Raw genomic sequence first — 25,843 nt, forward strand, 5'->3', positions numbered from 1 at the left:
GTCAGTGGCATCATCCGGAGGTGCACTCAGCTCGGATAATTTCACTGCTCGGGAGGATCGGTGCCGTGATCTCTCGGCAGGACACCTACAGGCGCTCCACTTCAGCTGCGGAGCGCCTGTCCATCTGTCTCCACGTCACTGACGTCCACAATCTCAACGCTGATAGGCTGTGTGACGCGAATATTTCGCCAAAGTTGGATTTTTTTAACTCGCGCGAATTCGCATCTTTTCACTCGCGCGGCGGCATTCGCCTCATCGCGCCTCATCGCGCCGCCGGCTCGAATCCGCATCTATTCGCGTCTTTGCATTGACTTTGTATGTAATCACGTCGCGCGAACGATTCCGGTGTGAACGCACCGTTAGATATAGTTATTTTTACATTTGGTTAGCATGAAATGTCGATGTTGATGTTAAAAATGTAATGGATTTAGGGACCTAAATGAAAGCTTGGTAACGGAGGCTTACGTGAGGTATTTAACGTGATCATTTCACTAAAGTCCAATAAAGCTGCCGTCTGCAGGTTTTCAAAATTCCGAGTCTAAAGTCGGAAAATTCGAACTAATCCAACTTTCAGGTCCCTCCCCCTCTGTGGACGAGGTTGTGCACGTGAGTTCACACCAGTGTGCGCCATACAAGCTGGGGGCAGACTCACGCTCAGCATGGAAGACGTGGTTGGTGACTGTTCTGCTCGGATAATAGATCAATAATAAACCTAACGTGATTGGTTAAAAACAGCCAGGAGCGCTCGATTTTTGCAAGCACGATTACAGGCTTCAGAGGGAGCTACAGAATTCGGGATTTTTCCTAAACAGCCTATTTAATATTCTCCTTTCAGAATCCCATGACAGTTCAAGCTAATATGACTAAAAAAAAGTTACAGACGGCAGCTTTAACTCCTTATTGTCAGGTTGCATTATGTAAAGTTGTTTTGATTGTTTGGTTTTAAAACATTACCAAAATACTATAGGCCTATAGTAATAATACATTTAATACATTTTTGGTATTTCTGACGTATTTTCTCCGGTAAATTGATTAAATTACAACATTTTCGGCATTGTGAGGCATTAGCTGACTGGTCTTTAATTAAGTAAGTTTTTTTCAGCATGACTTTGCAGCTGTGATAATGAATTTATTAATTTCTCTGTTGTTGTCAGGGAGGTCAGCAGATGTGGTGGTCGCTGCTGTCATGGATCAACCCTCATTAGGACTTCAGAACTTTTCTACAATGTCCAAACCCTTGAATTTGATCAAATACAGTTCATTGTTGCAGATTAATCTACCCAAGAGTATGACTAGCAGTAAATTAACTTCTTTATTAAGGCTTGTTTTACATTTTTCATGATGACATTTTATAATAAAATGTTTGGTTTAAATCTGTTTTGTTTATTTTTTTCACAACTGACACATTTATTTTGTCATTAATATGGTTTTAACCAGAAAAAAGTTAAATTCATATTTTAATCCATCCATCCATCCATTATACCCGCTGAATCCGTTGATCGGGTCGCGCGGGGGGGGGCTCATTGTCCATCTGACACCAGAGAGAACAGACAGACTGAATGACATCTTCTACAGATGGAGTGTTTAGGACAACAGGAGTAGATCCTAGGAACAGACAGTAACATCAGGCTCTGTTGAAGGATGTAGATCTGAAGGTAAGCTGGACCACTGGCATGATTCAGTATAAAGGAGGACAAGGTAGCTGCTAGCATGCAGGGGTACCTCTACGATTTAAAACAGTGATAAATGTGTCTCTGCCGCTCCAAAAAAGAAAAACGTTGATAAAATACATCGTCGGTGAAGACTTCAAAGCGTGTCGCAACTCTGTATTACTCTATAGCTCTGGGAAAAGGGTTACACGCTGCCGGAGGCGGGTCTAACCTCTTGTAACCCCGCCCCCTACCGGAGGCGGGTCTAACCTCTTGTAACCCCGCCCCCTGCTCGGCTCCTGTCCTCTTCTCCCTGAAACGCTGATGTGTTACTAACGTGAGACTTCAAGTCTGCAAAAATGTTCAATTTCGGCTCTAAATCGTTGCTGCTTTTTCTGCTCGCCTTCCCGTGTGGATTAATATCTTTTGGTAAGTCGTTTTCTTGCCCGCTGCCAAGTTGACGGTTGTTTTTGTCTTCTGACTTTGTGAACTGTTAAAACGTTATCAGTCCTTATTGACGTGGCATAGTCACAGCTCTGCACAGGCAACTTAGTAGCCAGTGCTTTTGCCACTTCACACTTTCTTTACACCGCGTGGACATTTCAATCGTAAATACGTCCACAGCACCAAGAAGATGTCGTCGCTCATCTCTTACGGAGTTGAATGAAAGTGGTCGTCGCCGAGCAGCTGCTGATTCTCTTAAAATAACTTATTAAAGGTCAATCTGGTGTGAAGTTTTGTGTCACCTTTCAAAATGTGCTGGTGATTTTTGCCCAAATATATGAAGCCTTTTTGGGGGGACGACAGCCAGCAGCTCCCTCCTGCAGGGACACGTCACCATAGATAAGATGGGAACCGCTATTTGGGTTTGATTTCTTTCACATTCAACTTTGGGCCTCCATTTCTCCACTGCTCTCAAGTGCTAAAGCTGATAGTTGTTGGATATTTCAGAAGGATGTTGTAAGTCTGTAAACAACCAAATATCTGATAATATCTGATCAAATATTTTCCCAGCCGTTGTTTTTCCTCACACCAGCTAAAGATGTTTCTATTGGCTTAATAGCATGCATTATTAGACATAAAGTGAATACCAGTAGTTTGTAAACAAACTCATCTTAGGGGTCACTTATAAAAAAGACAGCGAAGAACTGATAATGGCAGATGTACAACTTTAATCTCAACTCCTTCTATAGAAATGTCAATAAATCGCCTTTTACCAATGTTTTATAGATTTCTAAACGGATACTGACAAGCAGAAAGAATCTGCCAACAGTAACCTGTTCGGATGTGTTTCAGTATTGATATGTGAGGTTGATCTGTGTCACATGAAGACAACCCGGAGTCTGTGTATTTTAGTGCAGCACCAAGCATCCAGCGCCCCTCCTCTCATTCATACTCGCTGCTCTGTCTTTGCAGGCCACGTCTCTGCAGATTCTGACTCCGCTGAGGACATTGTTGATGAGGCTGACGCCGCTGTAGATGAGGAGGAAGATGAAGAGGAGGTGCTTGTTGAAGAGGATCAGATGCAGAACTCGGTGTGTACAGTATCTTTGATGGTGTAGTGTTGAGGCAGTTTCCTCAGGCAGGTTATGTCGCAACGTCTCTTTTATGTCCATCAGGAAGGAGACGAGGATGACTCTGACGAAGCTGCGGATAAACTCACAGCTTCTCACCCCGACGCCGACACTACCATCATTTTCACAACAGGGGAAGGTTGGTTGAGCTTTTCCATTTTATTTTTCATTATAAATAAATCTTCTACTTATTCGTGTTAAGGATTTTAATTGTGTGTTTGCGTTACACCTTCAGAGTTTCCTGCCAATGAAATTGTGAGGTTCCTGGTGGGTTTCTCCAACAAGGGAAGCCAGACTTTCACTGTTCAGTCACTGGAGGCCTCTTTCCGTTACCCCCAAGACTTCCAGTTTTTCATCCAGAATGTAAGTGTGATCTAAACCCCACACACACACTTTTGTTTTATTCAGTGCATTAAAAAAATACAGCACTTTGTTGTTTTGCTTACAGTAGACTTGAAGTTTTAAATGCAGTATATGTATAAAAAAAAAAAACGTGCTTAGGATTTTAAAGAGAACATACTATGTTAGGATGGAACTTGGCATCCAAAATATTCCTCTCAGGGTTTTCCATGTTGTATGAAAACAGTCAAACCCAAACATATTTGTCACAATCTTGTATGTGCTCTGCTACATTTAAGTTTTCATTAGATCTCACGGAGTTGAAGCTAGTGCATCCAAGTCCATGTTTTTTTTGTTCACTTAACACGGTGAATACTACTAAAGTCTACTTTCTGTGTCCTAACGTAAGAAAACAGCTGTGAAATCAGATTGTGATATGTGTTTATAGTTCACAGCTTTGCCTCTGAGCACTGTAGTCCAGCCGCAGGCTCAGGCCTCCTTCGAGTACTCCTTCATCCCAGCGCAGCCCATGGCCGGACGTCCATTCGGTCTTGTTATTCTCCTCAACTATATTGACACAGAGGTGAGAAAAATAAACTTTCGTTCATTTTAAGATCCATTGTGTAGCAGTTGAGATAATCTGTTGGCGGAAATACAATATGAAATTCATACCACTGCTTAACTTACGAACATTACTTCATGCTAACAGGTCCTCCGTGTATGTTATCATGTGTCTGCAGTATCCTAGAAGGGACAGAATATAATACTGGCTCCAGAGAGGGTATATTGTGATTTTTGGCACTCATTGTAGATTTCCTCCACACACTGAATGGAAGATGGGATCTGTTGCAATTTGCAGTCTCACCACTAGATGTCACTGAATCTTATCTGCTGCCACCCCTGAAAATACAACTTTTTTAAAATTTATTTATGGTGGCTTTTTCAGTGTCCTTTTTGGCTTTTTTTGTTTGTTTGTTGTGGTTTTTCTTTTGATGCAAAGCTCTTTCAAAGCTCACGTTAATGTTTATGATTCGTTTTTTAAATTTTTTTTATTTGAAGCCGTCATCAACAAAGAAGTGTCAACATCTCCGTTTATTGATTTTATTTGTAATCTTTGCATTCTGGAAATCACTGGCAGCATCCTGTAGTCAGTATTTCTCCCTGCTGAGCTTTGACTGGTGAATTGGGAATATTTTACCATCAATATTATTTATTGAGTTGAAATTGGCATACACATTTCATTGCAATCTGCCAACTTGCAGTTCTCTGTGGCCTTGATTCCTCCTACGAGCTTCAAATTGATTAAATTTACAGCAGATAAAGACTTAAGAAATAAAGATTAGAAATGGAAATCCATTAAAAAAAAAAAACTTCAATCAGGACATAATTGTGTATAGAAACACTGAAAAAATTTGAATGTATAAAAGAAGTAATGAATAAAAAAAAAGATTATGTCCACAAATCAGAGTGAATGACATTAAATAAATTGTGAAAAATACAATTTAAAAAATCCAAACTAGAGTGAAATAAGCTGACAAAGGAGCACGAATCTGACTTTTTTTTTTTTTTTTTTTTTTTTAACAGAAAAAGGGAGGTTAATAATCATGATCAGTAAAAGGTTTTTTGTTGCATTTATGGTTTGTTTGCTGTAACTTTCGCTTTGTAAAAAGCATCTTTTAAAGGATTTCTCCTTTTAAAAGGTCTATGAACGCTTGACTTGTATTTGCTTACTTGTCATTTGGGATTTTTCTCTTATCAGGGCAGTGTGTTCCAGACGGCCATTTATAACCAGACTGTCACCATCATTGAGCGAGAGGAGGGACTGGATGGAGAAACGTAAGGTCTTCCTCTGCTGAGTCTCTGTTATATCCTGTCACGTACATACATCATAATGCAGATAAACCTGCTGATGCTCTGCAAACTGCAAAATGTGAGGAAGACCACAAGCAACAGTGCATCAATAACAATCCTCTCTCACTTTATGCCGTGGCAGTAGGAGGATGTATTGAAACCAATTGCTGCACCTAAGTTCTGTGTAGATTGAGAAGAAAGTAGGTTATTTTGCAAACCTATTTGTTTGTTCTGTCCCTGAAGCTTCTCCGGCTCTCTGAGGCATCACAATACCAGCTCTCTCTGACTACAGCAGTACGTGTAAAAAGCTGTTAAAGGAGGTGTGAAATTGGCACAAAGATTATAACTGTCTGAAACGTGCAGCTGCTGCAAGCTTCACAATTTGTCGTAACAAAATTAGGCCAAAAAATAGAGGGTGTATTCTTTTCTAAACTCTCAAAGCAGTGCGTAGTTTTGTTAAGATTAGCTTTCATACTAAAAAATCTAACATTTGCGCTTGAGGTTGTTATTTTTCAGTGTGTTGTTTGTGCTCCAGTGTACTTGTAAATCTGTGAGCAGACAACTAATTTAGCTGTATTTGCAGAATGTTCCTGTACGTGTTTCTAATTGGACTGGTGGCCCTGGTGGTGTTTGGACTGTACCAGGTTCTGGAGTCAAGGACGGTATGTCTTCTATCAGCTGTACTGTTTTCATGTTTAGACACTTTGGCCCGATCCCAATTCCTCCTCTTGGCCTTACCCGACCCTTTTGCATTCTGCCAGGTCGGGTAGGTGCTCCTTTTCTTTTGGAGGTGCTCGTCGCAGTGTTCGTCTATCCATTCAGATCAATCAATCAATCAATCAATCAATCTTTATTTATATAGCGCATTTCATACCACAGGCAACTCAATGTGCTTTACATAAAGACAAAAAATACAACACAGAAAAAATAAAACACAGAAATACAGGTAAATAAAAACATTAATTTTAGCTAATAGTAAGATTGGTATAACTATAACAGAGCAAAATTAAATTTAGCTAATAGTAAGATTGGTATAACTATAACAGAGCAAAATTAAATTTAGCTAATAGTAAGATTGGTATAACTATAACAGAGCAAAATTAAATTTAGCTAATAGTAAGATTGGTATAACTATAACAGGTAATTTGAGTAAACTAACAAAAGCTAACAAACATGGATAAACTTTCCTCTAAGAGGAAGCATTTAAAAATATAGCTAATAACAGAACGGTTGATATAATTAATGATAACAGATCTTCAATATATGAATATGACTAAGTTTGCCTCCTAGTGAAGCATTAATAAGATCAGAAACATGGATAAGCTTTCCTCTAAGAGGGAGCATTTAAGAAGCCGTTCAATGGTCCATAAATTAAAGGGGACTTGGGTAAAAAAACTTTCATCTGAGAGGAAATATTAAGGTTTATACAGTGATAATAGGTCTTAATAAACCATTTTGAATATGACTAAGTTTTCATTAATAAGATAAACCATTTGAATATAACTAAGTTTTCCTCTTAGATGGTGCCGACACCACTGTTGAAGGGCTGGTTGGCCGCTATAACTGTACCCACATGAGACAAAGGAGCCCCTTACCCTTGCAAAGCGGAGGAGTTGCGTCAAGGGTGTTAATTGGGATTGGGCCGTTGTTTGCAAATGATTGTCAGGGATGGGAAGAAGTGTTTTGTGTTGCGTCAACAACGGTGCACATTAACGGGGATGTTGTCTATCCTTCGCTCACAGTGCGGCTGAACTCCGATTAATATAAAAGATTAAATGGCTTAGATATTAAATGTCGTCTTTCAACGTACATTTTTCAGAGAAGGAGAATTTCTGTGAAGGTAGAGAAGGGCACTGCTGGGATTAATGATGTTGACATCAGCTGGATACCTCAGGAGACTCTCAATGCCATGAGTAAGTTCATCTTTATGTCCATCTGTCACTACACCCTGAATCCTTTTCAGCTACTTCCCTTCTCGTGTCTTTCTTTGTGCTCTAACAACAACAAACTACGTAACACAAATTGCCCTACGTGTCTGATATTTACCGCCCGTCTTACAGGCAAGGCTTCCCCTAAAACTTCTCCACGGAAACGAACCAAAAGGGCGGCCGGCACTGACCAGTAAACGTCGGTCAACTTTCATCCCTCATCTTTTTGTCCACAAGACTTTCAGACCTCCTCACTACAACATCCTGATTTCCATTTTCAAAGGATCACCATTTTAAGCCCAAAAGATGTCTCTGCCTTTCAGGCTGAGCAGCGTCCTGGACTCTTCCGCTCTCATTAGAGCGTTAACTGTCAAGTAATTTTTAAAGGGACTTTTTTTTGTTGTTGTTTTGTTTTTAATCAGTTTACGTGTGAACGGGATGAAAAATACACCAATAAGTAATTCACGTTGAAGAAGTTGTGGTACGGACGGCCCTCTCGAAGAGAGCTGAATACATCCTTAAGGAAGCTTCGATGTCAGAGTTGTAGTTGAGTCTAGGACCATTTTATTTGGAGGTTTGTTACATGAAATATCAGACGGACTGCATGACTTCCAAAACAAAAGCATTTCATTTGTAGAATGAGGTTAATTTCTGTCATCAGGCTGACACCATTGTGCCTTAACTGCAAAAATGTAACATTAGGGGGAAAAAATGGATGCCTCTCTGCTTTTAATGCTGTTGCATGTCTGAAAACTTTAATTTTGAGAGGCAGATTGTTTTAGATATGGCAGCTGTGCAGGTACAACAAGCGTTAAAACAAAGCTCTCGCTATGTTTCCGCAGGCTCATTTGTCTGTTTCTCTTTTTCTAAGACACACACACACTAATAGAAACTGGTGAAGCGTTTCAGCCTCTGCAGGGAGGTAAAAGTCTCAGGTTGTTTGCCATTATTTGTGATACGACAACTTTTGAGAAACGATAAAAAGATGAACAAAGTGTATTTTTCTTGTGTGTTGCTTTCTCGGAAACGTCTCGGTACTGATGGTGGTGTCGTCATTTGGTTGGTTTTTCTTCTTTTTGAAGCCAAGATTCACGAACTACTGACAGAAATAAATAACCTTTTCAGTTTAGGTTAGTGAGACTTTGAAGTTTTACACATATAACATGCTTAGAAAGGAGCAGTTCTGTTAGTGTTTCCCGTGGGATGTTACTGGGTTAAAAAATTCCTTGGGTGTCCACATTATCATTTCATTATTTATTTCCATGTGCTATTTCTTAATGTATGAGGCTTTATTTTCCCAGTTATCAGCCTAAATTTATAAAGTCCTTTTCCTATCTAGTGTTAAAAAAAAAAAGGAAACTTTTCACCATCTTTTTTGGATTCCACTGTTGACCAGCATAGTTTTCCCTTTTGAAAAGTGTTCTTAGGATCAGTACTCCACTGACATACTATCAGTCTTTGATTATATAGCATTTATTCTAGCGGAATGCAACTCAGTGCTTTAAATCAAAATAAAATCAAATCTAATTTATTTGTATAGCACATTTCATGTACAAAACAATTCTAATTTGCTTCACATAAAATAAAAGCATTGCAGCAGGGAGTGGAAGAAGCATTAAAAATACATAAAATAATATAAAGAGAAACAAATAAAATAATCTAAATGAATTTAAAAACAAGCAATAGTCCAGATAAATTAAAAGATATCGTGCATAGACACATGAGAAAAGAAATGTTTTTAACCTGGATTTAAAAATGTCTTTACAGGGCCAATGAAAGACCAACAACAAGGAATAAAACGGAATATAAAAAGTTGAAAAGAATGACCGCACTTATAAAAGCAATTCACATTTTCAGACCACTGTGGTTTAAAATTAGAAGTCTAGTTAAAAAAACATATATATAATAATAATCTAACGGCAGATGTAAACCATAATTTGGCCCTTGACTCAAAACGTGTCTTCAGGTGAACTTTGAAACCAAATGGAGGAGCGGATATATTAATAATTGCTATCTGTGAGAAAATAATGGAGCTCCTAGTGAGATATGATGTGAAGGTAAAGTGTTTTAGAGTTCTTTTAAGCGTCGGATCGATGACAGGGAGGTGCCTGAGAGTCCTCCCTGCTCTCAGGCTGTGATGCAGGAGCGTCGCGGGGAGGTGAGAGCTGTCCGGTGCTGAGGGAGGGGGGGTGAGCTCAGCGCGCGCCGGGAGGCAGGTAACGTCAGCAGTCGGCCGGAGAGGGGAAAGACTGTGTAGAAGCTGCACACCTGCAAAGTGTTTCTCGCCACTCAATCAACGATATCCACCGACTCGTGTTGAGAATGGCCGGCTAACCAGCTCCGTGTGATTCGGCGCCGCTATTTCTCCTCTTCTTCGAGAGAGCCTCGGCAGCATCCCGCGCCCTCCGCCTGCCTTGAAATGGGATGACATGGGATTATTCATGTCGACGAAGATCGGAGGGATACTTGCGTCTGCCTTTGGTAAAATAACTCAAGCTCCTGTGTTGTTTGATTTCTGCTGCGAGTCTTTGGGCTTGGTTTGACAAAGAAAGCGGTGCCGGGCTATTTTTCCTCTCTTTCTGTGTAATACTGTGTCCGTGCTGTGGCTATAAGCTTTATTTATCTCCACCAGCGTTGCGTGATGGTTATATGAGACCTGTACCATGGCCAACTGGCTGTAGTACAACCAGCGACAATACAGTCATTAATGCGCAAGCTCTGGGACAGGAAATATGTAATAATAATAACTTTGAAAAATGACGCAAATGTAATTTTTCTACTTTAGTGCCACTTTTAGTTGTAGCCTAATCCCTGCTTCGTGTGGATTTGCTTTGTGTTGGCAGTACATTCTAAACATGTGTTAGGTTACTGTTAACCATCTGATGGTAAAATTACACACCCTGTGGGGAAAAATAGGAGTATGGGCTGCATAGAAAAGACCATAAACATCAGCTTCACAGCCTGCAAAAAGCTGTTTAAAGTGAACTTCAAATGGCAAGACTTCAAAATCTTTACATTAACAAATGTTCGCTTTTTGCATTTGTGGCATCTGATGATAATTAGAAAGTGGATCAGAGGTGCACAACAATTACTACAGAGCAAACGGCTGAAATAGCAAAGGTGTGTAACTCACTTTAGCAGACTTTCTGTGTACCCATGGGTGTTCTTTGTTGCACTTTCAAATTCTGTAATTTGTGCGTCACAGAGGGCCAACAATGACGAGTTTGGTCAAGAAAGCCTGTCCCCTGTCTCTGTGTTGCAGTATTCCTGTTCCTTACAGTGTCGGGAGACCCCGCAGATGTGAGATGCGACAACGTTTATAAAGACTTTTCTGAATGTGTGCTGGAGCTGGGAGAGAGCATGGACAACTACCAGGAGAACGTGACCAGTGAGAGGGGAGTGGCAGCTGTGTGCAGGTGATAGAAACATTATCTATAATGAGAGGGCATGAACAGCTAGCATCAAGCCGTGCATACAGGATGCTGAAGTAAAGAGAACTCATCTAAACCATTGTTCACAGCGTTGCACTCGAGTTCAGTTGGTATGAGTGCAATGATACCGATAGATATATTTATCTCGTGAGAAAATATTTGAGAGAAAAGAGCAGAAGCCATAATCTCAGGGGGAGACCAGAGGAATAAATGATGCTGAGACTCTGAGCCATTGTACTAAATAATTTATGACTTTGCTGCAGCAGTAATGAAATTCCAGGGACGTTTTTTTTTTTGTCATTGTTTCTGCACACACTCCACAACCCTTGCACATTGCATTGAAGACAAAGATTTACACTTAAGCTTTCTTTAGGAAATTGCTTGCTCGCATAATCATCTGTGATATTGTTTCACTCTCTGATGCAGTTGCCATGGTAATTAAAGCTGAGTTTGACTTACGGGGCTTGAGGCCAGTGTAGCCATCTGAGTGATAGATTATTGGCGAGCAAATTAATCTATGATGGCTACTGCAAATATGCATGATGTTTGGCGGGTGAATTCTGAGTGTCCGACTCCGCCTTAATCTGATGGTCTTCTGTTTGCCACAGCCACTGGGAAGCTTTCCATACATGTGCCCTCACAGCGCTGTCCGACTGTCAAGAAGAAGTCAGCTCCATCTGGGAGACTCTGAGGCAGGACTCCCGCAAGATCCGCTTCCAGGGAAGTCTGTTTGACCTTTGCAGCCCCAGCTCCTCTTCTAGCCTAAGTTTGCCTCTAGTTGCCCTTATCCTGCCACTGATGCTGGCCATGACTGGGACCAACTGGCACCCTGTATAGATGGGTTAGGTGTGGGGTTGTGGAAAGTCTCACATTTCCCGAGTTTCAGTCCACCTGAGCTCAACTTTAAAGCCAAGGATTTAAGAGGGACAAATGTTTTGAAGGATTATTTCAACAGAGAGCCACGGATGGCTGTGGTAAGACAATCAATACCTGTTTTGATGAGTAATGTTTAAAATTCTCAGAAATAATTAAACTTTTTTTTGTTTGGAATTTTGGAAAAAAAATTTCAGTCACACTATCAGTTCAGGCAGATTAAAGCAAACGCTTTAAATTGCATTTAAGCAATTTCAGATTCAATCTGATCAAAGTCTGAAAAGCTCAATCTATAGTAGAGACACATGTGGCTCTGGGTTACTAATATACAAGGGGTGGACAATCAGCCTTCTAGTGCGATCTAATTTTTTCAAGCTGTGGATTCAACTCTAGGGGTTGGATTTAACGCAGTTGGTTGTGGAAGAAAAAGGTGTTCATCTTGTTGTGTCCACCCTTTGTTTTGTGTATCGTTTGAATGTACCATGATTGTTAAAGGAATTATTTGCCATTTTGGTAAGTAGATGCAAGAACTTTTAACCCTTTCAATAGACATTATGCTACAGTAAGAAGTCATTTAGCTTAGCCTGGTACATGGCACTGCATAAAACACATATAAAGTTTTCATTTTTACTCTTTTGTAGAAACTAAACAGATCCTAGTAGATCTTTAGAGGTGCTGGTCGGTGGTTTTTGTAACTTAAAGTCAGGTCAGTTGCTTCCCCCTTTTTTTTAGTTATTTAGCAAAGGCTAAGCTGAAACAAAATATGCTATTTTATCGTGAAACCCATCGTTACTTTTCAAACAACGCGTTTCAGTTTCAGACGCTTATTGGTGCCCACACAGCCTGTTGGAGGTGAGGCACGACTTACCATCTTTGAAACCAAGAAAAGTTAGCTTCCTAACATGTGGTACATGCTGTGAGTGGATCCATTTTGAACTAAGCTATGTTTTATTCCTAAAGCTAACCAAACAGTTTTGATGCTAATGCTGAAGTAAAATTAGTTCAAAGAGACCTATTTGAAAAAAGAAGTCGTGAGCCAGAGGCCTTGCCTTTAGTTGTGTTGGCAGGGAAGTAAAAGCTCCACATTCTGATGCATGTTTGCTGTGGCTGGAAATTTAAACCGAGTTTGACTACACAAATAAACAAGTAGCCAAAATAATAAACAAAACAAATATGTTATACAGTCGTATTTCTAGGACTTTCCCAGAACTGAGTACACTGTCAATGATTGCTGTGTTTCATGCATGTAACCTGAATTTTTCGTCTTTATCAACCGATGGGATTTAAGCTACTTAATGTGTTACTTTGGGTTCGCGTTTAAAACTATGAGAATGTGAAGTTACATCACAGCGTGTTTCGTGTCGAGGTGCGAGCCCCCTCTTGTAAGCTAGGTCTGTTGCCTGTACCTTTTACTGTTGTGACTTTGGTACCTTTAGTTTTGTTTGGCTAAAAGATTGTTCAACAGTCAAACTGAATCACAGTGAAAAAGAACAACATAGATCCAAACACTTGACTTGAACACTGACCCTGATGCACCGCCTCCATTCAGATCCTTGCACGCTAGGTTTTTGGACTGAGTGGATGCACTCTGCTTGAGTTTAAAACTTGCAAATCCAAGGAGACGTGGACACCTTGGCAATGACTGCGTGAAGAAATCTGTTATTTCTTAACATCTCATAACTTGTTACAAGCAACTTATCAACGAGCTTTAAAATCCAGTTTCCTCCACAGCGTGTAAAGGCAACGTCTCTGGTTTTACGAACTTCATTATCATTATTATCATTATTGGGTTAATGAGGCAAGCTATCACATACAGTAGGTCCATGGACTGCATTAGACATTTTCATTTACTGCAACAACAACACAGGCAAATTGTAAACAACGTTTGGGCCGCTTCGGATATCGAATATTGAGTTTACACAAACATGAATATGTGTTAGCACGAGCGAAACTGTCTAATTAGGCAGCACGCTAAATTTATGCTTTTCTTGTACATGTCCTTGCTCTTTCAGACATATTTCTGAAATGGCGACGACATGAGGTCACAAATCAAGACCAAGAGATGAAAGACTGCCTTTGAAAATGTTTCCTAGCAGTTTAGGCTCCATCTTACCTCAAATCTTAACCCACAAACTAGTAGAAAACCACAACAATGAGAGGCCCCTTCACCTAAATGTCCTCACACATGAAACTGCTCCCACCCAGCCAATGGCAACGAAACAGTTTTCATGTCTATGAACATGGGGAAAAAATGTTCTATTTCCTGACTACTTCACAAACTCCAGTGAGTGCCACCAGAGTGTCAGGCTTTGAAATTAGCAAAATGTCAAAATAGTCCTTTAATCAAGAGCTAAAGTGTTTTAGTAACCAAACATAAATTTTAATCTCTTGCAAGTTTGTAATCACAATACAGCCAAGCCATCATATTAAAACTATCAATTTAGTTACAAAGCCATCATATGAGAACAGTAACAGCAATATCTCAGCAAAGCTTTGCTCTCAGTTATTACAAAAGCTATTGTTGACCTTTCAATCCATCAAAAGATCACTGTCAACCACAGCGACAAAACCAACGTTCAGAAATGCTATAAACAAAATGCACCTTTACCCGTTTTGTTTTGTTTTAAATCTTAGTGTCAAATGACAATCAAGCAACTTCTGATCCATTTCTTACCGCTTTTCCACCCTCACGACACTTCAGCCTTCTCCGGCTGATGTTGTACGGCTGCTATAAACACACCAAAAACAGACATCTGACACCTCTGTCACACATGAGCCCATTCTCTACTTAAGTCACAGCTCTCTTTCGATTTATTTCTCACCTGTTCATTTGTGTGTGTGTGTGAAAAGAATATGTGAAGTGTGAATTTTGGAAATTATTATATAGATATCTGTCTTGTGTTAAAACGCTCACCTGCAATGAACATGCTGAACACTGCAGCTGCAGACAGAATAGCTGCCATTAGCCTTCCAAAGAATAATCTGTGTTATGATGCAGCAGATGATAGCAAAAATAACCCAAGTGTTTATTACTGATGCCAGCCCAATAATGCTATTTTAGAGAGGTATTTCCGGTAATAAGCTCTTCTCTGATATAAAGAAAGTTAATAAATGCATAGGTGATTATAGAAAACCCTGTCATTTTGACTCAAAATATACCAGTTAACAGCAACACAAACCACAGCCTCCAGATGAAGCCTCACGATGCTTGACCTAATAAAACTAGCTAAGTTGCAAAGCTTCTTTCGCTTTTAACACTTTAAACACCTACCGTTACTGTCTAAAGATGTAAAAATAAACTAACAACTACAAAAAAGCAGATCAATGACTTATTCTTGTAAAGTATCTTAATTACCAATGCACTGTATAACTATTAAATCAAACGGAACACAAACTTCAAGTGTAGCTTCTCTTTTTAAAGGGATTTTCTTTCAGTATGGTTGTGTGAAGTACTTCTAAGTAGTCAGTGTTCCTACCTACAGTAGAAAGCAGTCAGAGCACTCTCAGTTTGGAGAATATCGGAGGAATTCTGATCGGGGAGCTAAGCTGCTCAGAACAGGACCCCAGGAGAACAAATTTTTGCCATAAAAACACCCCCCAAAAAACTCAAACTTTAACATTTTTAACAGAAGTTCAAGCAAACACTTTATAAAGTGATTTGTTCACACAGAACTTTTGCATTTGTACTTTGTCTCCATTTTCTAAAACAAAGAACATGCGTGTTGTTCTGTGTCGTTGCGTGTACGGCTGCTCTGCTGTTCCCTAAGGTCGCGACTGGACAGTTAAGAATAAATCAAGAGCCTGGAAAAGCAATAACACATACTGTTGTTTGCATTACTGTTGTCAGCCAAACAGGTCTGACATAACACCTGACAGACTCAGCTTTTCTGTTATAAGATATGCTGTATAGCCACCATGCGCACAATGACGCGTAGCAACACGAAAGCTTTTCAGTTGAGGAAATTGTGCCGAAAAGTCTTAATTTGCGAGCTGGAGCCACCATGAAACTTTTAAGGTTTAAGTTGATTTAGATTGCAGAAAAGAGCCCCCCTTTTCTCAGCTGCTTTTAGCTTTGCTCCCCCCTTTCTACTTCTCCCTGCTTCTCAAGATTGAGAGTTTTCTGACCAACAAGTACCACAGGTAAGTCACTGATCATTCATAAATACATCACAAAATCCTACTTAAAAGAACTGAAATATCCCTTAACTGTTAAACCGGACATTAATGGCATCATTCACATTCTTTAGCACAAATAAACCTTGTAAGACATCATTGACATCAAGACATAATTGTAGTGTCTCATAGAAAAGAATAGTGCATTTACAAAAATAATTTATTGTTCTTTGCTCCTACTACAATAATAATTCTTTTGGTGTACGGTAAATAAAAATGGGAAGTGTGTGTTTGCTTATCATGTGCTTATATTTTCCCAAAAGTGTCACCATTTGCACATTTTCTCAAACAGCAATGGGTCCTAACTGGTATTAGCAAATGTGAAATTTAGGTGTTGTCCTGAATATTTGCTGTCATGTATTTTCTCACAGGTGCATGATGCTTTTTGTGACAGTGCCTCAGAAAGGTTGACAGTGTTCATTTTTACGTTTGACACAGTGTACAGTGGTCCTGATCTGTGCATGAAGTTAGGCTAACTCCTCATTCTTTGTTATGCAAATCCTCTCTTCACACAGTCCCTGCCTCCTAACCCCATGAGCATGTTTGTTCTAGTTGTTTCTATTTATTTCTTGTTTCAACGTAGTAGCGCATCCTCTAATGTGTGCCTGACAGTGACGATACAGAAGCAGTTATGATGTCCTCAAAGCATGAGCAATATGTACAGTGGTTTCTTTTCAGACAACCCTTCTCCCCACCTATGTTGTTAAAGAAAGCATGAAAATGATTGTGACCATAAGATTTATGACATAATTATGAACTCTAATTACAGTTTTAAATGGAAATAACTCCTGAATGTAAAAGCAAGTTCAGTATCAATGTGGTCTTTCATTTAACATGCACTATACATGATCCTGTAAAGCAATATACAGAAAAGTGATGTGTTTGTAATAATAAAGCAGGAAAGTTAAAAATGTGTGTCTACGAGTGTTAGAATTGAAAAAAAAATAGCACAGATCCAGAAAAACTAAAGTGGAATCATTTAATCATTGCAGGCAGTCATGTGTTTTACAACTTACTTATTAAGGTTTCTCTTTTTAGTCTTCCTTGAAGCAGAGTGTTGCTAATGAGAATCCCAAATAGCCTTTTTTATACTCGTTAGTACTCCCATCTGCTTCTTTCCACCTGGATACTTCCTGCAAAGGCAGTGGTGGGAGAAACTGAGGGCTCATGGCCTGAAGTGGAAAACCTTTGCAGAGGTAAAGACATGCAGTTGATGGGTACCTCATTAGAGACTCTAATGAAGCATGGCCAAAGATAAAGTTATTACCCTTTTTCCTAATCAACACAAGCTGGTCTGTGTCTTACCAGGCAGCACCAGTGCAGCGTCTGCTGTCACAGGCATGTTGGCATCAGCAAAGGTGTCACAGTCAGTGCTTGAATGCTGATATCAACGAGAACAAATAAAAAATCTTTAAAAAAAAAATTTAATTCTCTGACAACTTATTTTGTGAAATCACAGGCTTTTATCTTCTTAGTGATTGTTGCTATGCACGTAAAACATATTCCTTATATAAAACTTCTCTTACACATGATTCCAACACATTTGCTTTGCATTGTTGGTTCGTTAACACTTATTTTTGATTGTAAATCTAAATGAAAAGTGTTTTTAAAAGATTATGGATGGAGTATTGGTGACCAATACTAGAAGGGTGAGTGTAAAAAGAATTTTTTTTTTTTTTTTATTAATTTATTTATTTTTATTACAGAATTTATTTGAACTATTGAATAACTGAATAATGCTTCATATACATTCTTACATTAAACACTGTAAGCTTAAATACAAAAACAAAATGTCTAAATAACAACATTTTTGTAAGAATAATGTCCAGTCATTGAGCTTTTTTATTTTAAAATCAAATTTTATTCAATTGTTATATCTTTTCCATCTAAATTTTGAGGTGGAGCAAAGATTAATCTTGTTTGAAATGCCAGTTCAAATAAAAGTTGAATGTAATATCCAGTTTAATACACATTGATATTACATTCAATTTGTATTTTCAACTGGTTCCCTTTTATGAAAGAAAATAACAAGAATTGCATTAATGGATTATTCATTATGTGTTTATTGTTCAGTCTTTGTTTATGTTTATGTTTATGCATTTAGCAGATGCTTTTATCCAAAGCGACAGTCTTGTCTTTGGAGTTTACAAAATCTATTGTCTTTAGAATGGTATTTCTCTATGTTCATGGCAATAGTCTGACAGCAAGCTTAAAACCAGCTCCGTTATCATAGATTAAATGCCGGTGACAAGGACATATTTAGCTACTTTAAACATGCATTTGGTACAGAACTGCCACCAACCTCTGGTCTGTTGAGGCATCAGTAGAAGTCTGGAGCATCTGAGATTGGTCTGGAAAAATCTCATGATGCTGAGATTCAACAATTAAAGTGTCATGGTGCTGTGGTTCAACGTCAGATGTCTGCAGCTGCTGATATATGGCAGCAGAGGTTTTGGAAGAGATCCTGTAGTCTTGCATCTCAGGTGTAAGGGTCGGATCTATAGATTCAGCTAAATTCTCTAAATCATATCTGAGAAACTGACCATTTGTCATTAAGTCGTCCTGGTTGGCCTCAAGCTGATTATTCAGATCTTAGACTGATAGTTTTTTTAAATTGTTATTAATAGTAAAGTTCATCTAACAACTCCTTCTGAGAAAGTATTTCCCTGCTCTGTTTAGTTATCAGCTCATCTTTACTCTGAATTACTTTTTGGGCTTCCTCCACTTGGTCCTGAAGATTTTCCTTATAAGTCATCCAATGTTTCATTTTTATTTTTCCTGGGCCAGCTCTTCAGTGAGGCTCTGGATTTTCTCCTTCAAAACGTTCTCATTTTCATACAGAGCCTCAACTTCTTCTTTCAAGGGTTTTTTGTTTACCTTCTTTGTTTCCATCTTCTTTCTAAGCAAAGTCAGTTCAGCACTGATCTCCAGGTTCTGCTCTCTCAAAGAACGCTCTCTCTCCTGTGTATCCATTATTTCTGTGATCAACATTTTGTTCTGGTGCCACATTCTCTTGGTCCTGTCCCAAGTTGGGCCATCTTGTCTAAGATCTCCTCTTCATCACTGAGGTCTTGTCCATAACTTTCCACCCAAATCTCAGGATTGCATTGTTTCTGTCTGTAGCCACTGCATTTTCTAATCATGTAATCATGAATGACAAACTGCCGGGTCTCAATCATTCAGCGATTCAGGATTCATCCTGAACAACTTCAGGGATGCACTGTCCTCTAATAAATCTATCACACTGTATTATTATACAGCTTAGAGTTTCTTAATGGAAAGAGAAAGTTTTCCTGATTTAAGTTTTTCCCAGTTTGACCACACGATGGCTCTGTTGTCTCATGTTGAACGATGATGACTCTGTTCCCTCTCGGCTCCCATCACCCCCACCCCATCTCCATTTCGTTGTATGAACGTACAATAACAATATAGTCTCTATTCTGTTATGTTATCCTGTTTATTATCTCACATCTATTATCAACTCGTTCTTTGGTTGACATCGAGGAATACATTTACATGCACACACAGGCCAAAGATACACGTTAAAATGTCTCTGCTTTCTGGAGAAACTCTCTTTATAGTTTTCTCTGTGTTGCCCTGTTCATTTGTCATAGAAGCAAAAAAATACTCCACTCCTCTTTGAACAAGTCAAGCTCAACACTCAACTCTCATGACTGAGTGTGACATGTTTGAGAACATGTAACCATGTTTACTGACGTGCTGTGACAAGAGATGGGTAAAGAAAAAAGGGAGGTCATGTTCATTTCAAAACTTCATAGGCATCAGTATCTCCTCTTTTAGGTTTTAAAACTCTGAAGTTGTAATTCATTTAATTGATACAGTTCAAAGTTCTGTTTTTTGAGCAGTCAAGACATTGTCCTGGGGTTGGATCTGATAAGCAGTAGCTGAGGCTTATTTAATTCCTTTGGTGGTGGATGTATTGAATGATTTGAAAAGAAGGCCAGAAAACCAGGTTTGAGATGAAACGTTTTACTTTTACTTCTTCAAATGATATCACCTGCATCATAATCGTGTACTATACCACTGTAGAAACCTGACTTCAAAACAAAACGCTGCATCGTCCACACCATCAAAGCTGCAAATTACAGAACAATCATGATACAGAAAGAAAAGATTGGAGTATGTGTTACAGGAACTGTGACGCTTTGAAATGAATACGTTCATTCAGTTTTAAAAGCCATCACTGCATGAGAAGACAGACACTGTTCCAGAAACTATTAGTGCTGCACATTTCTGGACTTTTCTCATGATATCCTCTCCAACAGTGATTTTCAGACTTAGACCAAGTTGTTGTGGGGCTGGAGCCTATCCCAGCTGTCATTGGGCGAGAGGCAGGTTACCCTGGACGGGTCGCCAGTGCATCACAGGACCACACAGAGACAAATAACCATCAACGCTCACACTCACTTTTTAAAGTCAATTTAGAGTCACCAATCAACCTAACATGCACGTTTTGGGGCAGTGGGAGGAAGCCGGAGTACTCTGGGAGAACCCACGCATACACGGGGAGAACATGAAAACTCGCCACAGAAACACCCCAGCTGTTATCTGAACCAGGAACCCTCTGGCTGTGAGACACCTTGTATATTTCTATTTATCCTAGATTTATTTTTTGGTGCTCAGTACCGTACAGGAAGAAGGGAACTCAAATATGCAGCACAAAAAGAGAAGAAACAATATTTCCAATTCGGGCGTTTAAGCCAATGTTCTTATCATCGCCATTAGCTCGAGGGTGTGAGCTGATGTTTGCTTTCAAAAGTGTTTAAAAAAGTATTTCAATATACTACAGAGCCAATACTGTCCAACATTTAATGAGCAACAATGAATAAATATCAACTCTGATGGGTCACTCAATGAGAAGAGGCATGACAATCCATCCTGTTCGCTGACGGTGAATCATGTTCCCTTCTGTTTACCGACCGTGGAAACCCTCCTCTGTGAGTTCTTCAGGGGTTAACAATCCACAAAGTTTCAGCGTGGAGTATAAAAGAATTCACAGGTTAGATTTGGGTCCGCTGTTGACTGGAATGGCCCTGAGCTCAGTCCTCATGCACAAATACTCTCCGATTACAGCCATCAGCGCCATGCAGGCTACATTGACGAGCCACCAGGACAGGGCAGATGGAAGGTGAGCATTATAGATCCAGCAGCCGATCATGTGAAAGAAGTGCACGGTGACTGTGAAGTCGAGGCACTGTTTCCCCCGCCGGATGAAGAACCACAGACCCAGGGCACTGCCAGGACAATTACACAATTCAGTGCTATGGTATTAAACATTTGTTTTGTTTCAGGTAAGATGAAGTGTTGTGAATACAGTCGTGTCAAAAAATAACAGCTGTGACATGATTAATGGCAGGTTCAGTGTTTAAAGTGACAGATGATGAATTCAGAAAATGTAAAATTATAAATCATAGCTTCTATTCATCATTCAGTGTCAAATCTTTAAAACATTTAAATTATTTGATAGTTATCACTGATTTTCAAATGACTCACATTTTCATGGCTCCATTTTTTTTTAAACATATTATATTTATATCACCTCAATTTCTATGATTTACACACATGGACAAAATTGTTGATGACGCCTCTGTTAAAGAAAGTAAACCCACAATGGTCACTGAAATAACTTTAAACCGACAAAAGTAATAATACATAAAAGTTTACTGAAAATTAACCAATGAAAATCAGATATTGCTATTTAATTGTGGTTCAACAGAATAATTTTAAAAAACAAACTCATGAAACAGGCCTGAACAAAAATGATGGTAACCCAAGAAAAGATTGAATATAATTTTAAATTTGTAGTCAGTGTGCTGTTTGGTATCATGGGGTTTACCACACTGAACATGGACCACAGGAAACGAAAGAGAGAGTTCTCTCAGGAGATGAGAAAGACAATTATTGACAAGCATGTTGAAGGTAAAGGCTGTATGATCATCTCAAAGCAGCTCGATGTTCTTCTGAGAGAATTTCCTTTGGACAGATGAGAAGGCCGTCTGGAGAAGGCACCCTTCAAACCTGAGACTGACAGGTGCAGAACCACAACCCAAAAACAATGTATGATTTTCATTGGTTAATTTTCAGTAAATTCTTATTTATTATTACTTTAGTCAGTTTCAAGTTATTTCAGTGACCTTTGTGGATTTTCTTTCATTAACAGAGGGCTTCCCAACCATTTAGTCCATGTGTGTATTTTTCACAACCTCCTACATGACGTCTCTTGTGCAACAACGTTTCACTAAGAAGTCTTGCAGCTCTCTCTACTTGTGTGCAGAAAAACAACTGGACATTTCTCACCAGGTCAGAGAGTTTAAGATGAATGCCATCATCGAGAGCTTGCCCTGCATGGTTGCAAAGCCAAGGACCTACAAAGGGAGAGTCAAAATGCAAACATGATTTTCAGAGTGCAGAAATATGACAGAAAAATATACACGTAGACCATCAAACTTACTTCATAGCTGAAGATCTGATCAAGTGACCGACGACTTTGTACAAGGCTGCCCACTCCAGCCAACCACAGGCCCAGGAAGCCATAGTAGATACACTGCATCAACACAATCTGAGACACAATGAGGACTGGGTCCCAGATGTAGCTGCGGAAGTGGCTGACCATTTCTGACAGATGTTACACCTGCAGGACCAAACGATGTTAAGAACTGGCCTCGAGTGTCGCCTGCTGGTCCATCCAATGTGACCTGCCGATGATCTCAAGATCTGAAAGGGAAAAATAAAAAGCATTACATTACTTCACATCTTGGGTTTCAATACCAAACCAACATTTTTGTTTTTGGGGGGGAAAAAAAGAAAGACAGAGGGTAAGAACAATAATGCCAACTGCATTGCTGCTCTTAGTTACCTTTAACACAAGCATGGGTGCTGCATGAGACAACCCCAGAAAGTTCAGCACTGTCACAGAGAGTTGAGATACATGTTTTTGTTTTTTTAAGGCAGTAGGATAAGCTCCATCGGCTCTTTGCAAAGATGTCACGTATCAGAAGTGTCGGGGTTCATGTAGGGGGGAGCTAACTAAAAGGTGTGTTCGTAATTATGCTGAGTGCCGCAGTTTTCTAAGCTGACCATTATAGTTTTGTGTAGTCATCACATACGTTTCCATTTACCTGTGAGAAAACTGCTATTACAATCTCTATTTGGACAGTCATAATTTAAGATATTCAGCCAACTCATTAGCGGTATGGCTGACCACAGAGTTACCATTTGAAAAACTGCACACAATGAGAACACAAGTAGCTTAGCTGTTCGCCAGTACACTTAATGGTTAGCTAAAGTTAAGGTTGTGAACTTCAGTTCAAGCCAACATGAAACACAGCGTCGCAGCTGTGTTAATGACACTGTCCCCCTAACTTACAACAGCGAGGAAGATGACCAGCGATAACACGTTAATGTGTTTTTAGCATGGACCGTTTCAACAAATCGTTGAAACAGATAATACACACCTGCATACAAGACGATATAAGTTTCAGGCTGCCTTTTTAACGATGGTCCCTTCGGTGAGTTCAAAACTCTGCTGCTGTGGAGACAAGACAGTGAGGAACCATGAATGTTATTGTGGTAGACTACCTAAACCTCGTCCATAACAACTACGTCACAGCGGTGCACCGGAAGTACATCTTCTTCTTCTTTTTGAGTTTATTGGCGGTTGGCAACTCAACGTTAAGGTGCATTACCGCCACTTGCTGAACTGGGTATGGATGCAAGAGCCCTCGCTGATATCCTGATACTTAACAAAGAAAAAATAAATAAATAAATAAATAAAATAAAAAGAAAAGGGAAAAGAAAAAAGGAAAATTAAGAAGATGTCACTAGACCCTGTGGATGAGTCCTGTATCCCTCAGAAATCTAAACACATCAATCAATTAATCAATCAATCAATTTTATTTATAAAGCACATTTTAAATAAACGCAAAGGTTACCAAAGTGCTGTACATTAAAATAAACACAATAAAAATATCATAAAACAAAACTGTGCACATAAAATAAACAACCTAGACGGTGGTAAAAGCCAAAGAAAAGAGGTGTGTTTTAAGACGACTTTTAAAACAGGACAAGGAAGGGGCCTGCCTAATGTGCAGCGGCAGCTCATTCCAGAGCCTAGGGGCAGTAACAGAAAATGCTCGGTAGTTAAAACATCTGTAGTTAAAACAGATGTGGCCAGAACTTAACTTTAATATATCCTTCACGTTCAGTGTCAGCTTGGCCTTTCTCAGCTGCCTTTTAAGCGTTTCTCTTTCTGAGTGATACCTAGGACAGTGACAGATCACATGCTCTACTGATTCTATGCTGTCACAAAAGTCACATTTCCCATCTGTGTGTTTTTTCAGTATTGCCAGGGTGTTGTGAAGCCTAGTGTGGCCAAATCTCATCCTTGACACAACATCTTCCTCTCCCTTACTCCTGTTTGATGACCTGCATTGTTCTATTTTGCCTTGGATTTCATGTAGGTGTCTCCCTGTATCTCCACTGTCCCATAGGGATTGCCATTGCGCTCTTATTTTATGTTTTACTATGCTTTTAATTTCAGTCTTGCTGTAGTCTACCTCCAGATCTACACTGCTGTTACCAGCTGCCGTCTTGGCACAGCCATCAGCAAGCTCGTTGCCTACTACACCTATGTGAGCAGGCACCCATACAAATGACAGTTTGGTACCTGCTTTTAGCAGCACATTAGAGACTTGCGCTATGTTCCACACAACGTCTTGTCTGGAATTTGATTGCCATGACTTGATACTGATCAGCGCTGAGCTGGAGTCTGAAGCAATAACTGCCTTCTCAGGCCTATTCTCCTCCACCCACTGTAATGCAAGCCACACGGCTATTAGCTCAGCTGTGTAGACAGCTAGGTCATGAGTAATTCTCTTTCCCATTTCTACTCTGAGTTCAGGGATGACATATGCTACTCCAACTCTCTTGTCAGTCTGCTTGGAGGCATCTGTAAATATTTTCACGTCTTCACGATACTTCTCATTTATGTACCCCTGTACCATGTATTTATCCAGTTCATTGTTCTGTTTTTCCTCTAGCAGCGTAAGTACATCTTGACACTATTAAATTAATTTAAACTTAAAAACACTTAGTTATTGATATATCTACACACTCATATATACAAATATCTTTAAATATTATATATATACATATATGTATATATATATATACATATATATATATATATACCGTCGACGCTGGTTGGCATCCGATTCGCGAATTAAAGGGATGGGCATAAAGGGCCCTTTCGCTGCATTTTTTTGCATTTTGATAGACCAAAACAAGGTCCTGTATGGACACTACAATAGTTAGACTGCTCAAATCTGGATAGAATTATTTTGTAAAGGTTGTAGATTCATTAAAACCTTGTTTGGGATTTGTGAAACCTTTTTCTGGTTTGTGAAAATTACTTGGTTTTTTTTTTTGCATTCTGATCCCCCTGAACTGGGTCCTGTATGGAAACTACATCACTTAGACTGCTCAAATCCAGATGGAATTATTCTAAAGAAGGTACAGAGTCTTTAAAACACATTTTATGATTTGTGAAAACTTTATTTGGTCATTGAAAATTCAAAAAGGTCATCTGAGTTTTCTTTCTTCTTTTCATTTGGACTATCCAAAACCAGAACCTGTATGAAAAATGATTAAATATGGGTTTAATCATTGATCACATGATATAAATGATATCAAACACACTTTAGAATTTGTGAAACCTTTCTTTGTCCCAAAATTCACAGAAGTCCTCGCCTCTCTATGTTCATTTTAATTTCCAAGAGGATCTCCTGTCTTTCACTACATAGGAAAAAGAAAAAATTCATGCATTTTACATCACTAACTACTTAAGAGAGTCTTCTTCACTTGTTGACTTTATTCGCATGTTCTTTTATCTAGATACAATGACTTCTCTCACCTTTCTTCCATCTGCCCGTGGTCAACCTCTGCCACCGATTCAATCACTTCCAGAGCCTTTATTGTTGCCTGCATCAGACATCCCATAGTCCAAC

At 39.3% G+C, this 25,843-nt stretch overlaps 3 protein-coding genes across 3 annotated transcripts; 2 read left to right on the forward strand and 1 right to left on the reverse strand.

Moving 5' to 3' along the window:
• Positions 1–1,933: 1,933 nt before the first annotated feature.
• On the forward strand, positions 1,934–8,336 carry LOC142377028 (translocon-associated protein subunit alpha-like). The gene is made up of 9 exons (XM_075460748.1): positions 1,934–2,078; positions 3,066–3,184; positions 3,269–3,362; positions 3,459–3,586; positions 4,011–4,145; positions 5,322–5,398; positions 5,997–6,075; positions 7,233–7,326; positions 7,474–8,336. The coding sequence occupies exons 1-9, from the start codon at positions 2,009–2,011 to the stop codon at positions 7,536–7,538; spliced, it is 861 nt and encodes a 286-aa protein (XP_075316863.1). The 5' UTR covers positions 1,934–2,008; the 3' UTR covers positions 7,539–8,336.
• A 1,143-nt stretch (positions 8,337–9,479) lies between these two features.
• On the forward strand, positions 9,480–16,729 carry LOC142377029 (neuritin-like). Its single transcript, XM_075460749.1, has 3 exons — positions 9,480–9,822; positions 10,604–10,757; positions 11,381–16,729. Exons 1-3 carry the CDS (start codon positions 9,771–9,773, stop codon positions 11,607–11,609), a joined length of 435 nt encoding a protein of 144 aa, XP_075316864.1. The 5' UTR covers positions 9,480–9,770; the 3' UTR covers positions 11,610–16,729.
• Positions 16,730–19,792: 3,063 nt separating this feature from the next.
• Positions 19,793–23,459, reverse strand: LOC142377767 (protein SYS1 homolog). The gene is made up of 4 exons (XM_075462077.1): positions 23,294–23,459; positions 22,291–22,553; positions 22,137–22,204; positions 19,793–21,073 (listed from the first exon to the last, which is right to left on the reverse strand). The coding sequence occupies exons 2-4, from the start codon at positions 22,450–22,452 to the stop codon at positions 20,833–20,835; spliced, it is 471 nt and encodes a 156-aa protein (XP_075318192.1). The 5' UTR covers positions 22,453–22,553; positions 23,294–23,459; the 3' UTR covers positions 19,793–20,832.
• Between the last annotated feature and the right edge of the window lie 2,384 nt (positions 23,460–25,843).

The sequence above is a fragment of the Odontesthes bonariensis genome, chromosome 3, assembly GCF_027942865.1.
Source record: "Odontesthes bonariensis isolate fOdoBon6 chromosome 3, fOdoBon6.hap1, whole genome shotgun sequence".
NCBI lineage: Eukaryota > Metazoa > Chordata > Actinopteri > Atheriniformes > Atherinopsidae > Odontesthes > Odontesthes bonariensis.

What these genes read in the sequence shown, in the direction of transcription:
- LOC142377029 (XM_075460749.1), top strand. Translation starts at nt 9,771, where the DNA reads ATGGGATTATTCATGTCGACGAAGATCGGAGGGATACTTGCGTCTGCC. An exon ending in GATACTTGCGTCTGCCTTTG is followed by an intron (nt 9,823 to 10,603) that starts GTAAAATAACTC and finishes TCTGTGTTGCAG; the next exon opens with TATTCCTGTTCCTTACAGTG. An exon ending in GGAGTGGCAGCTGTGTGCAG is followed by an intron (nt 10,758 to 11,380) that starts GTGATAGAAACA and finishes TGTTTGCCACAG; the next exon opens with CCACTGGGAAGCTTTCCATA.
- LOC142377767 (XM_075462077.1), bottom strand. Translation starts at nt 22,452, where the DNA reads ATGGTCAGCCACTTCCGCAGCTACATCTGGGACCCAGTCCTCATTGTG. An exon ending in ATCAGATCTTCAGCTATGAA is followed by an intron (nt 22,205 to 22,290) that starts GTAAGTTTGATG and finishes CTCCCTTTGTAG; the next exon opens with GTCCTTGGCTTTGCAACCAT. An exon ending in ATCTTAAACTCTCTGACCTG is followed by an intron (nt 21,074 to 22,136) that starts GTGAGAAATGTC and finishes TTGTCCTGGCAG; the next exon opens with TGCCCTGGGTCTGTGGTTCT.
- LOC142377028 (XM_075460748.1), top strand. Translation starts at nt 2,009, where the DNA reads ATGTTCAATTTCGGCTCTAAATCGTTGCTGCTTTTTCTGCTCGCCTTC. An exon ending in GAGGGACTGGATGGAGAAAC is followed by an intron (nt 5,399 to 5,996) that starts GTAAGGTCTTCC and finishes CTGTATTTGCAG; the next exon opens with AATGTTCCTGTACGTGTTTC. An exon ending in AGGTTCTGGAGTCAAGGACG is followed by an intron (nt 6,076 to 7,232) that starts GTATGTCTTCTA and finishes TACATTTTTCAG; the next exon opens with AGAAGGAGAATTTCTGTGAA.